General features: G+C 44.9%; 1 protein-coding gene across 1 annotated transcript in view; it reads left to right on the top strand.

Moving 5' to 3' along the window:
- Positions 1–14,399, top strand: part of ENPEP (glutamyl aminopeptidase) — a 299,623-nt gene that overhangs the window by 250,075 nt on the left and 35,149 nt on the right. Inside the window, exons 15-17 of the mRNA XM_085635692.1 lie at positions 11,415–11,488; positions 11,674–11,775; positions 11,858–12,028. Coding sequence (XP_085491818.1) covers positions 11,415–11,488; positions 11,674–11,775; positions 11,858–12,028 — 347 coding nt within the window. The remainder of the gene's footprint in view (positions 1–11,414; positions 11,489–11,673; positions 11,776–11,857; positions 12,029–14,399) is intronic.

The raw sequence follows: 14,399 nt of genomic DNA on the forward strand, positions 1-14,399 counted from the left end.
GGGGTAGCCAGAAAAATTTAAATACCCCCCACCTTGATCCATCCCTAGAACGCCGTCCGGTGAGCAAAGCGGGTAAACTCTACCCACTCTAGGTGAGGGTTCCTTAATCCAGCCTACTGTCCATCTATTTATCCATCCTTTAAGCCTGTCATGCATCTATCCATCTATCCATCTTTTCATGTTTCCACCCAACATCCATCCTTTCACCACTCCATCCATCTACTCTCTCAACATTACAGTCTTGCATCCACCCTCCTTTATCAATCCATCAATTCATCCATTTACCCTTCCATCCAGCCGCCTTTTTATCCATTCACCCATTCAGACAGCCTTTCATCATTACAGACACTTTCTTTCATCCACCCATATAAATCTTGTTTTCCCCGCCCATCCATCAGTCCTTTTATCCTTCTCTTCATCCTTTCATCCACAGTTCTGCCTTAATTTTTGTTTTTCCTTTTGCTCTTCCTTCCAAACCTCTTTCCCACTCTCTCTTTACTCCTTTCCTTTTTCTCTTAATATCTTTGCTGTGGTTAACTTGTGATCTCTGTGTTGTTTATTGTTTTCCTTTGCTTTTGATTTTTTAATAGCTTTTGTCTACAGAGCTGCAGCCAGGACAGGGTCCTAAATAACTATAATGGGCAACACCACTCTGCTTAAGCTGTGAAAGCGGGAGGTTCATGACATCAATGCGCACACCCATAAGGGCAAACCACCTCCGCAGACTAAGGCCCTGATTTAAGTAGGCCGGAGTTTTCAGACCCCTGTACAAACAATGCTGTGCCAAGTTTACCACACCCAGTATTTACCTGATGCAATTAAGTTCACACTCTATTTTTAAATTTCGGAAGAGCAAACCTGACTGAATTTAACAAGGAAAAGGGTGCAGTTATTACAGTGACATGTGGATTTTGGTGCTGTAAGCACCAACTTACTAATGCTGTTCCGAAACCTCAGAATATGTGCAATTAGTCACGCCCGAAAAATTCCAAACCCTGAGGAGACAGATCTTTATGATAGCACCACTGGGGCTCTTGTAATCAGGACCTAAGACTGGCATCTGGAATAGAGATTCACCATGGCCTTCCTCAAAGGCTTCATTCCCGCTATTGGCCAGCTACTCCAACCGGCCACCAACATCTCCCCACCATCTGGGTTGTCCCGGAAGTGATCTAGAAGGACAGTATTACACTTTTTCTAAAAAAACTGGCCTTGATACATCTGATCTGAAACAATATTGCTTCATCATGCAAGTGTTTGCCAAGGCTCTAATCTTGGAAAAACATCTGGCAAGGTAGCTTTTCTTTCCAATAAGTCACAAACACATTCTCTTCTTAATTTTACTCTGCTGACATGCAAACATATAGAAAAGTCCCTCAAGGTGCCACATTTTCTTCCATTTTGTTCAACTTATAGACCCAGCTGATCTAGAGCCCAGACAAATTCCTTCACAGTTAAGACATTATCCTATGCTATTGATACCCAACTGGTGCTTAAATTAAATTAGGACACCACCATCTTATCTGAAAAGTATAAGTGGGTTTGTGGGCTATCCAGAGGTGGCTGTTCAACGATTCTGTAAAATTTAAGGGAGACAAACTGAGATTCTGTTAATAGGTAGTGATCTTAGGTGCTGGTCCCAGGACTTGCGGCTACTCAACTTAACGCACTTCTGACTCCAGAGCCCAAAATTAAGAACTTTGTTGCCTGTTTGACTAGGAACTGTCATTTCGGCATCTAATTCATAAAGTTTGGTGGATGGCTTTCACTTAAGGTAAAAGGCTGAAAAATATTCTTCCATTTCTTCCCCCTGGTCTTAATGATCAAGTGATCAGGGGCTGTTTTTGAGAACATTTACACTATCACAATGCACTATATCTTGGTTTATGAGAACAGTGTTTCTCCAAGCTACAATGCCTACAGAATGTGACCGAGAGACTGTCATGTGTTTTACAGAAAGTTGCTCATGTGTCTCAGACACAACAGGACCTGCGTTGGCTGCCAGTGAAACAAAGAATTCAATAAAAATAGCCAGTAATACATGGAGGGCCTGTTTCTGAGTTTGCCAGACTGAAGGTGCTAAATTCCCTGGGGTTCAGAATTTATTATCAGATACAATAAATATCACCAATTTCACATTTTTGGGGAATAACATGCAGATCTTGGTGCTTAATTCTCTAAAAGCAGTACATTTTTGTAAATAGCGTATTGTTTTCACGAATTAAATTCTGGCAGATTTGTCCTGCTTAAATATATCGAAGGGTGAGGTATTTAATGCACCAGGTAATTACCGGGTGGAGTATATTCCACCCATTTCAGAGTTCCGACCCCTACGCACACAGGGAGTTGCGCTGGGGTCAGAAAACACGGACTAATTCTGAATTATGTCCAGAGACTTTTGCTATACCTGCTTAGCTTTCCAATCACATAAGGTGGCCCCCTTAAGAGCAGCTAGACTTTGACGCTCGAGCTCCTCTCCCTTCTTTGAAATCTCTCACTTTAAATGAACAAGATGAAGGGGCAGAGCTCTCTGAGTTTTAGGAATTACTTCCCTTTGCGACTGTGTGACCTTAATAATTTTACGTCATTTATATGCTCTTCAAAATCATATCTGTTTTGTTGATATCTTCTATGTCATATGTTACCAGTTTCAAGATGCTTCTGTGAATGTGTGCTCAAAATTTGTATTATTAACCCCTTGTATGCCCATGACGAGCTGGACTCGTCATGGAGCACAGTTGAGCTGTGCCCATGACGAGTCCAGCTCGTCATGAGGCATTCCCTAGAGAATCCCTCTGGTGCGGGCACCAGAGGGATTCCCTTCAAACCAAAATAGCCTTGGGAGCTTTGTACGTGCTCAGGGGGCTATCTCAGCCCCCTGAGCACTTAGAAAGACGGGAGAGGTATCGTTGGAAAGGGGAGAATCTCCCCTTTCCGATGGTACCCCTTCCCAGTGGATCCCTGCTTGGGGATTGCCACAGGAGGGCGATCCCCAAGCAGGGATCCACCCACTAGACACCAGGGAGGGGGTAGCAGCCCCTTGGGCAAGGGCCTTTGCTCCCCCCAAATAATTTTGGGCACATTTAGTCTTTTTGCCCCCCCTGGGGGGCAGATGGGGCAGTAGCCCCCAATCTGCCCCCCCCGGGGGGGCAGAAAGCCCACTAGACACCAGGGATTTTTTTGACAAAACGGGCAGGCCCATGCCCCCACCCCACCCCCCAATTATTACAGTCTTTCTGCCCCCCCCGGGGGCCAATGGGGCATTGGCCCCTAATCTGTCCCTTCGGGTGGGCAGAAAGCCCACTATACACCAGGGATTTATTTTCAGTTTTTTTTAGGGTGGGGGCTGCCCGAAACGGGCACGCCAATGCCCCCACCCACCCACCACCATTACAGCCTTTCTGCCCCCCCTGGGGGGCAGATGGGGCATTGGCCCCCAATCTGCCCCCCCCGGGGGGCAAAAAGACCACTAGACACCAGGGAAATGTAAAAAAAATAAAAAAATAGGGGTGGGGGCTGCCCAAAACGGGCAGGCCCATGCCCCCACCCCACCCCCCAATTATCACAGTCTTTCTGCCCCCGCCCGGGGGCAGGTGGAGCATTGGCCCCTAATCTGCCCCTTTGGGGGGGCAGAAAGCCCACTATACACCAGGGTTTTATTTTCAGTTTTTTTTAGGGTGGGGGCTGCCCGAAATGGGCACGCCAATGCCCCCACCCACCCGCCACCATTACAGCCTTTCTGCTCCCCCTGGGGGGCAGATGGGGCATTGGCCCCCAATCTGCCCCCCCCGGGGGGGGGGGCAAAAAGACCACTAGACACCAGGGAATAGTAAAAAAAAAAAAACGGGCACGCCAATGCCCCCACCCACCCACCACCATTACAGCGTTTCTGCCCCCCCTGGGGGGCAGATGGGGCATTGGCCCCTAATCGGCCCCTCCGGGGGGGCAGAAAGCCCACTAAACACCAGGGATTTTTTTTGCGCAATTGTTTTTAGGGTGTGGGCTGCCCGAAACGGGCACGCCAATGCCCCCACCCTCCCCCCCACAAAAATGACAGTCTTTCTGCTCCCCAGGAGGCAGATGGGAGCTGTAGCCCCCAATCTGGCCCCCCCCTGGGGGCGCAGAATGCCCACTAGAAACCATGGATTTTTTTGTTTTATTAGTGATGGGGTAGGGGCTCCCAAAATGGGCATGACAATACCCCACCCCACCCCCAGAGAAATTCCAGTCTTTCGGCCCCCCCAGGAGGGCAGATGGTGGCAGTGGCCCCTGATCTGCCCCCTGGCGGAGCAAAAAGCCCACAAGGCGCCAGCGAGTACGCAGGCTTTTTCATACCAGTGCCCGCAACCCCACAAAAAATAGCAACAGTCTTTCTGCCCCTTTAGGGGCATATCAGGATGAAACCCCCTTCCCCGATTCCCCCCCCAGGGCGGCAGAAAGGCCACTGGGCTCCGGATTTTTTTTAGCAATGTGCATACCTGTGGATTTTGGGCCCTAGCGCAGTTGGTACGTAGGCAAACCTAGCAAACCTGTACATTCTTTAAAACTAGACACCGAGGGGAATCCTGGATGGGGTGACTTCACTGGCTCTCACCAGGTTCTGTTACCCAGAAACCATTGCAAACCTAAAAATGTGTCCAAAATAACACATTTTCCTCACATTTCTGTGGTGGAAAGTTCTGGAATCTGCGTGGGTCCACAAAATTCCACCCACCCTGCGTTCCCCAAAGTCTTCAGAGAAAAATGGTACCTCACTTGCGTGGGTAGGCCTAGTGCCCGCGTCAGGCAAGGGCCCAAAACCTATTGAGGAGACATCAAAATTACCTATCACAAAACAACCTGGTTTTGCAAAGGGGGTCCTATGAATTTTTGACCCCGGGCTTGGCGGCCACCTAGGGAAACCTACCAAACCCACACATTTCTGAATACTAGACACCCGGGGGATTCCAGGGAGGTATGGCTCGCGTGGATCCCCCAACGTTTCCTTACCCAGAATGCCCTGCAAACCTCAAATTTAGCTGAAAAATCACCTTTTTCACATATTTGTGTGTGGGAAAGTTGTGGCATCACCGGGCTGACACAAATTTCCTACCACCCAGCGTTCCCCCGGGTCTCCCGATAAAAACGGTGCCTCACTCGTGTGGGAGGCCCAATTACCCGCGACAGGCAAGGGCCCAAAACGTATTGAGGCGACGTGAAAATTGCCTACCTCAAAACGACCAGGTTTTGCAAGGGGGGTCACCTGGGTTTTTGGCCCGGTGCTCGGCGGCCACCTAGGGGAACCTACCAAACCCACACATTTCTGAAAACTAGACACCCGGGGGATTCCAGGGAGGTATGGCTTGCATGGATCCCCCAATGTTTCCTTACCCAGAATGCCCCGCAAACCTCTAATTTAGCTGTAAAAATCATCTTTTTCACATATGTTTGTGTGGGAAAGTTGTGGCATCAGCGGGCTGACACAAATTTCCTACCACCCAGCGTTCCCCCAGGTCTCCCGATAAAAACGGTGCCAGGGGGGTAGCGCGGCGGGCCTGTGCTCATGACGGAGCCGCTCCGTCATGAGCCACGGTTGACCTGTGCTCATGACGGAACGGTTCCGTCATGACTCCGCCCATTTGCGTTGTCCCCCCGCACAGGCGGGGAAACAGTGCCGCGTAGGCGGAGCGGCCGCCAACGGGCGTGTCATGACGGAACCGTTCCGTCATGAGCACACGGCAACCGTGGCTCATGACGGAACGGTTCCGTCATGAGCGGGGAAGGGGTTAACTGGAAGGAGGTCAAAAGCACAAAAAATAGCAAAAATAGGCTATGTCCCAGAAAAATGCCAAAACTGTGTAAAAAATGTTGGGTTTCTGACAAAAGTCTGATATCCCCTAAAAGCTGGGAAAATGGTGATTTCAGCCCCACAAACCCTTTTTTGATAACACTTGCAGGGAAAAACCCAGATGCTTTCATTTGCAGCTCGTTTTTCCCATTTTCCCCAAAAAAAACTTAATTTTGCTGTATTTTGGCTCATTTCTGTGACCCCTCCAGGGGAATCCACAAACCCTGAGTACCCTCAGAATCCCCATGATGTTGGAAGAAAAGGACACAAATTTGGCGTGGATACCTTATGTGGTCAAAAAGTTACAGCGGCCTCAGCGCGCACTACCCCAAATAGCCAAAAAAGGGCGTGGCACAGGAGGGGGAAAAGGCCTGGCAGCGAAGGGGTTAATAGTAGTAATAATAATTATCAGTAGTATTCAAACAATAATAATAACAACAACAACAATAATAATAATAATAAATATTATTATTATTATTATAAAAATAGTAATAGCAATAATAATAAATATCCTATCTGAAACTACTCCAGAAGTATTTCTTTTTGTCAAATCTGTTCTGCAGGTGCTACCTATTGGCTTTGCCAATGCTTTTATAGTATCTGAGCTTAAATGGTACTCAAAGGACTTTTATACTGGGATACTAGTGCCATCAGTGAGTGTTTGGTGGGAAGCTGTCAGACCCCCAGTCTGGTAGAGGTCTTTACTTTCATTATCCTGACGGACTACTGTCCCCCGTATTCCATAAGGAGCCCTCAAGGAGCTACGACAACCCCTCTGTAGGCTCTAAAAGTTTGCTGAGTGGCTGCTGTGTTTCATGCGACTGATTTGCACACTATTTTATTTTACGAAAACAAACTCCCAGAGTGGAAGTTTGATTTTATAAAACGAATAAATAATGGCCAGACATCCTGAGACCTTTTTAGCTCTCGCTGAGCCAGCGCATGCGCTGCGAGACATTTAGTTAGTGGCTTTTCAAAGTGCTACCACAATCTGTTTCTGGCCTCAAGCTTGCATTCACGAGCGCGTGCACGCGTGCAGCCGCCATGTGGCTTTCATGGCTCATTGAGCCTTGCTCTCCCAAGCGCCTCGCTCTGCCCCTCCCCCACCACAGATCGCGTCCCTGCCATCACTTTCGCTTTCACGGCCGTGCGGCCGCTTTACTTTCACGGCCGCGCGGCCGCTTTACTTTCACGGCCTCGCGGCCAATGCTTGTTCACTGGAGATGTTTGCTCTGGTGCAACAAAAGGGAGCCTGAATAAACACTCAATTTAATGTATCTTATCTACTTCAAACACGGGCCCTTCTTTTCATCACGCTTCAATGTGGCATTTTGCATAGGCAAGTGATATAACTAAAACAATATAGAGACGGAAAATGAATTAAACAACTTTTGAAGTTTTATAAACTCACACGTTAGGCTTGTGCGTAGCGCTGCTCTGAGCATGCTCAAAACACGTTCCTTGCACAGATCATCACAAGACTTTTTTTTGTAATTGTCCAGAGTCAGTTGTGGTGGCTCACACTACATGTTTATCTGCATAGCGATCACGCTGCACACTACCATAGAGTGACTGCTTCCTGTGTGTATGGGCTGATGATGGCTCCCGCACCCTCTCATTGGAGGTTTGAAGACCTGAACCCCAGCGTTCTAACTGCTTCTGGGACACACGTGCCATTAACGCCCTGGTAACCCCTTCCCTCTCTCGTTCACTCTCTCTCTTTCCCTCCATAACAAATCTTACCTTCTCATTCACTCTCTCTCTCTCCTTGTCTCGTGCTCTCTCTCCATTTCTCCCCCTCCCATTCTACTGCCTCTGTTCTCAACTTTCTGTCTCCCATTCTGCCTCGACCCGTTGCCCTCACCTCTCTCTAAGCCTCAGCCTCTTTCTTCTCTCCTTCACCCTTTTTTACTTCCACCTGGTTGCTCCCTCTTCTTTACTGTATTTTCTCTCTGCCTGTCGTGCCTTTTCTACCCATCTCCACCTTTTTTTTACCATTTCTCTATCTCATCCTTTCTTAATGCTTCCTGCTCCTCTTTCCCTCTGTCTTCTCTCTATCTTGCCTCTTCCACCTACCTCCCTGTCCCCAATTCAAAATGTCTTTCTCTGCACCTGTGTCTGCCGGACCTGACAAAGGAGCCTATCACCGCCCAAACCTTTGGGCCTCTTAAAGCTGCAAATAATAAGTACACTATTTAACATATTTATAATGACCCTGCGGAGATACATCGCTGTATTGTAAACAAGCATTGGCATAGCCAATAGGTCTCGCCTTTGGGAACTTGTAAGTATTTAATTTTTCAGCACATTATCCTTGGTGCAACATCAACTGTTGCATGGCTAAACACTTATAATGTCCCAAAGGTGAGACCTATTGGCTATGCCAATGCTTGGTTCCAGAGCGTGTAGGTTGCTTGTTTTCTGCTCGTCCATAGTGGAATCAAACAGAAAAAAGTCCATTCTAAATAGGACGGGTGGCCTGATGTACTTGCACCAATGGCCTAAAGTCTATTGCTGAAGTCGGTGTAAGGTTTCCACTGGAGGATGAAGCAGTGGCACCGCCGGGGAAAACATGATGGTCAGTCCGATTATAGAGTATGTACACTGTAGGTTTGGTAGACAAGCATACTCTGTCACATTTGTAGCAGAGTAACCTGTCAGCCAGACTCCAAATGATTCCCTAGTGCTCTGGTTGTTGGCTTTTACTGATGTGTGCTTGTATATTTTTAGTATTTACTCTAGATTTCTTACATAGAGACAGAAGGGTCATGAATTTGAAAAGCTTATTTGACCTAAATCTTTTACTTATTTGCAATAACTAGGCAGTTTTGTCATTTGTAAATCATAAGCTCCACTACCTGTGTATTAGTTAGATTTTTCTTTCGTGACTTCCTCACCTTTAGACTGAATAACCCAAACGTTGGTGTTACTAAGGTAGCAGGAAGGCCTGTGAATGAATCCCAGTGTGGCTCAGTGTGGAGCACTGTTGAGGTGCCCCTGCATTCCAAAGAGTATGTTACCCAATGAGTGGTTTGCATGGAGGAATGTACCACTAACTTCACTGAGCCCCCATCAGCTGTCAAGGAAATATGCCTAGTGGCAGTGCTTTAAACGGGCAATTACAGTCCGGTACTGAGTAACTGCACTTCTTTAATTTGTGAGGGAGAGTACCTGCACTTCTCAGCACTGCTGCAATGCATCTGATAGGAGAGTATCTGCACTTCTCATGAGCAAGCAGGTACTCTAAATAGTGAGTACCTGTACTTCGATATATCCATTTAAAGCACTGCCTAGTGGGAATACGCATCAGGCCAAACACCACCTAAAGGAAGCGCAGAAAGCACACAAGCCAGTTAGTAGTCTACATATTGTATTTTAATGAGTGAAGGTTATGAGAAGGGAAAAGTAGACACTGAGGAAGCCACCACAGAGGGAAGTGACAGATGGTATAGCTTTTGCGGCATGACTCACTCACTCTATAATTCATAACTGTTCAACTTGGCTCTGATCAAAAAAACTGCACCCATTTATTGGCTGAGCCCTAAGGCCTCCCGCAAAGTTTAATGCAGTCAATGGCAGCATCTACCTTATGGAATCCCTCAGCTCTCCTCCCTTAAGTGCTTTTTTTTCACACCCTGCAAGAACAGGAAGTGAAGTCTGAATGTGGCAGCCAGCACAGCCTGCAGTGCTGAGGAGGCTCACACACACATACAAACTACTCCTGTGCGCTGCACAAGGCACACATAATGTAGCCTGACACTAGTTAGCTATGCAAGCAGTAATGGGAGTCTCTTCTTAAGCCCTGAAAGGTAGTTTTGACTTTCTGCTACCTTGTTTTTACATAAGGTGCATACGTACAATAGATGTTTATAGGAAGGTCTCTGGTGCATTAGCTCATTAAAAAAAACTGAAACGTGATGGACGCAAGGATGGCCGCCACCACTTGGGCATGGAAGAACATGGCTTGGCATTGCTATACTCCCTCACAATCCATTTACATAATAATCCGTTCTTTCTTTACCAAATGAGGGGGCAGTAGGGAAATTACTGTTGAAATCTGGTGTCACTCATCTTCATCATCTGTGTGTCGAGGGGAAGTTCTATCTCCCTAGATCAATTCAAGGCAGGTAGAGCCACCAATCCCCTGGACATGTTCAAATATATCAGTATACGGTATACAGTGTGCAAGGCTATGCCCAACTTTAAAAATGAACCTATTGATTGCAAACCTTTCACACTAATTATACGATCTACGGACTCTCAGCATTCGGTGACTAGACCATATTCCGCGGTAAGCCAGGCTTCTGGTAAGAGCACAGATCATATCAGATTATTTTAAGAATGTTATGTTAATAGTGAAATCTCAGTGGATTGTTGGATATAATGTTGCAATAAAACATCACGTCTCTATTCTTACATAGGGTATACTGCACACCGAAAAGATACATAGGATTGATCCAGGTAATATCCATGAGTGTCTCCAGGTGCAATGCAGCATATGCAGACTTCACACACTTAGCCTGGCTATCCCCAACATACGTAACTATTGGCAGCAAATTATACACACACTGCAGTCAATCGCTGAACATCAGCTAGAGGGGTTCCCGCTGCTTGCCCTCCTAAGTTACATGAGGTTAGTTCTTCAATGCACCAGGCCCTTTGTTGCGCTGTCTCTTCTGTTGCCCAAGCACAGCAAAGCTGTGTCTTGGTATAGATGTCCAATCCCTACAGGGAAGGCATGGATGAGAGACACGTCAACCTGTAATGAGAAGGCTGAGACATAATGCTCTGTTACAACCCATCTTCGCCAGACCCAAGGACATCCGGGCTCCTTCTAGATCCAATCTTGTAATGATTGTGACCAACCTGAGTCCTCCCCCAGCACTCCACGGCATGCACACCAGCAGTGAGACCCAGAATGATATTCACATGATCCTCTGAAGCTGGCCTTTAAGGGTGAGATACCATACAGGATGCCACCACGAGACAACCTGAGTTAAGACGGCTAAGCTCACCTCTTCATATCTACCTTTGTAGATCATAGGGAAGTGACTGTAAAGTGTACTAAACTCAGCAACTGTGGTGTATAGGACACATGGCAGATATCCCAGACAGGACAACGGTACTTGAGAATTGTTCTGACACATCGGGACAGGCGTTATTGAATTGTTATTGTTAGTGATTTAAATGTTTAATTATCTTTTACATGATTCTGTCGTAAAGAAATGAGTCGGTAATTGTCTTTTGTTTTTGGGTGAAATGTGCCTGGTTAAAAGTATTGCAGAAGAGAAGTGCAAATTTCACTGTTAAATTACGATGTGGTAACCAATTAAAAGAAGAAAAAAGAATGCGAAGAACTATGATGCGATCTTTTTGAAAAAAAAAAGAGGTACAGTTATTTTTGGGACTTTCGCTTTATTGAGTGGGTGGAGGTGTTGGCGCAGGTTAATGCTACAACTTTGAATATCAGTTATACGACTACCAGTACATACAATGGGTGATTTGTTTTACCTTGAATGCCAGATAGATGACTACCAGTACATAACAAAATGTGAAAACAAACAATAAGACTTGTTTTTATTATTAGGAATATTTACGGAGACAAGTTAAACCTATTGTGGACAAACTTGGTTGGAACGACGATGGAAGCCATTTGCAGAGGTTTGTGCTTTTATAAAACAATATAACCTACTTCTTGCAGTTGTTTCTTACCTGTATTTTGAAAAAGGCTAGATCAGGTGTTGTAAAAAAAAAAAATTTAAGGGTTGTTTTGGTAGCGAAATATAGATTTTTGTAGAAAAGAACACTCCATTTAATTGTACTGACTGCATGACTTCTTCTTACAGATTACTTCGTGCCTCTGTTCTAAGTCTAGCTTGCAAAATGGAAGATACAGAGGCTCTGGCTAATGCAACCGCCTATTTCCACAAATGGTTAAATGGAACAAGGTATCTAATAATTTATTTACTAGAAGAAATTCATGTTTTAGAAAAGTTGAGCAGTGTAAAATGAGTGTATTTTCTCTTTCAGCATTCCAGTCAATCTGAGGCTCCTGGTTTACCGCTATGCAATGAAAAACTCTGGAAATGAGGAAACATGGAACTACATGTTTCAGCAGTACCAAAACACCCCCCTCGCTCAAGAAAAGGATAAGTTGATGTATGGCCTGGCGTCTGTCAATAGCATCCCTCTTTTGGACAGGTAGGCTAATCATTTGCTTAATGCACTAAGGCTCTATTTTAAGGGACTCCCATATAACATTTTGTCCCACGTGCAAATTTTGTACTCGGTAAATACCATTAGCATGAGGTTCAGTATTTATCGGATGTGAAATTTGTTCAACATTAGAAATCATGCATTCCTCAATGGAGAATGGTATGATAATACTTTATGTTATTTTCCAATCTGAGGTTCACAAAAACTTAAGGTGAGCCATCTTCTCACCCAATTTGCCTCAGATTTCACTTGGTAGAAAAACTAGGCAGGCTAAAATCTACATTTTGCGCAATTCGTGGAAGGAGTTTTATCCCGATTCATACAAAAAGGGGATTGGTGCGCATATTAAGATCAAAGAGTCAAAATTATTCTGAAAAAGGTAAAAAATCCCTCTTAGGGGCTGATTACGATCTCGCTAGGAAAGCCCTCTGTACGACTCTGATGTGGAGGACTTTTCTAGTAGATCGCGCTGTGCGAGTCCGACTGATAGAGTACTATGCAGCCGTATGCTGATGGACTCGGTTCACTCGGACTCCCATTGAACTCTATGGGAGTCTGTGTACTGACGCGTGCACAGGCACCCATAGCAAAAAAGGGGTGGGTGGGGAAAAGAGCACATCCTGTGGTGGGCATCCCGTGTTGCCCATCACACTGTGCATGCTTGGATTGGGGGGACCTGTGTGCACCCCTTAGCGACCGATTTGGGGGGCTCCAGGTGAAGGGGGGCCTGCTACAGCCCCCCGAAGTCCGATTTCAACAGCCATTTCATCTTGCTGAGGCCGAGTCGATATGGCTGTCCAAATCGGCATCGTACTCACTTGTTTGGAATTCGGCTCCATTGCACGGCACAATTCAGCTCCAAACAAGTCGGACAGATAGGAACTGGTTCGGAAACGATTCGATCAAAGCGGACAAGATCTTCGCATCGTACTTGGAGCGGGGGACGATTCGGTCGGAAACATAGGCTCCGAATCAGATTTGCTCGTTCCGGAACCCGTCTGGAGGCCTTCCTAAGGAGATCGTAATCGGCCCCTTAATCTGTAAAATTTTCTCACCTATCCCTAATGGGTTTTTGGAAATAGGAATACAAAAATACAATCTTTATTGTTTCAGGCATAGGATAGGCATCCCTAAAATGATATTCCAGGGCAAAACAAGAATGGTGGGTACTGCTGGCTGTTGGTCTAAGGATAGTCTTGGGTGAACTAATGCCGCATATACACAATATTAGTGTTCACAAGCTCCTCCAAATATCCTTACATATTGTATACCAGAAATATGTTAAAAATACAATCTAAAGGAACAAACAATAACATCTAAAAATATCCCCAGTAATTCCAAAGCCTTTTTACTTGTAGTGCCATTTAAAGGTTTAGATTAACTAAACCCCCACCAAGAGCATAAAAGTCTAAGTTCTCTACTGCAGTGATAACATCCATGCTGTCTTACACAAATAATTTAGGGCATGAAATAGATTTTGGTGGATGGGTTAATCCGTAACAATGGTGAGAGATATTCCGTCTGTGGAAATATAAATTCCATAATATCCTTGTGAAGAAGTAACCAATCAGCTGTAATCTAAATCAGGCCCTTAGTCTTACGTACAGAATCTTTAATGAAACAATCTGTATACATGCAGATTAATTTCATTGCTAAGCTTCAACCAAATGCAATTGTGGATCCTTTTTTATAATTGTTTATTAAGACTATTGATGGCAGGCATTCTTGAGGTACATAATTTTCAAAAATCATATCATGTCAGTTTAAAATGCTTTCTTTTCAGCCTGTACCATAATATTATGGATTTTATTGTGTATTACAGAATTTTCAGTACTGAATTTTCTTTTGGATTATAGTCATCAGTGTTCATGACGATGATGCCGCCACATTTGTCTGTGGGTTTATGTGCAATTTTCAAATTGGCCTGGTGCCTCTGAAATGCTTGTCTTCCAGTCAAATTGATATGTGCCTCTCATTTGATTATGGATAATACCTTTAAAATAAGTCATTTAAAAGTAAAGATTTCCACTGGTCCAAAATTACTGAAGACTTTACTAGTTAATTTGGGCAAAGCCTAGCAGCATTCTTTGTTTTCTGTCTAGTATTTATGTTGATAAAGAAGCTCAGTCTTACTTTTTGAGAATATTATAATTGTTCAATGTTAAGTTAAAAATTTAATTGTAATCTGTACTATAAAATATGGACAGCTAAGCTTATCCATTTCCACGTTTAGACTTTTGATATTACTGAACATTATTCCCCGATATGTGCTCAACTTTAACTCCATTTGAAGAATCAATGAGAATGTATCATTTTGCACTTGATGAAATTGTGAAATATTTAGGTTTGCCAGATA

Source organism: Triturus cristatus, chromosome 2_1, assembly GCF_964204655.1.
Source record: "Triturus cristatus chromosome 2_1, aTriCri1.1, whole genome shotgun sequence".
NCBI lineage: Eukaryota > Metazoa > Chordata > Amphibia > Caudata > Salamandridae > Triturus > Triturus cristatus.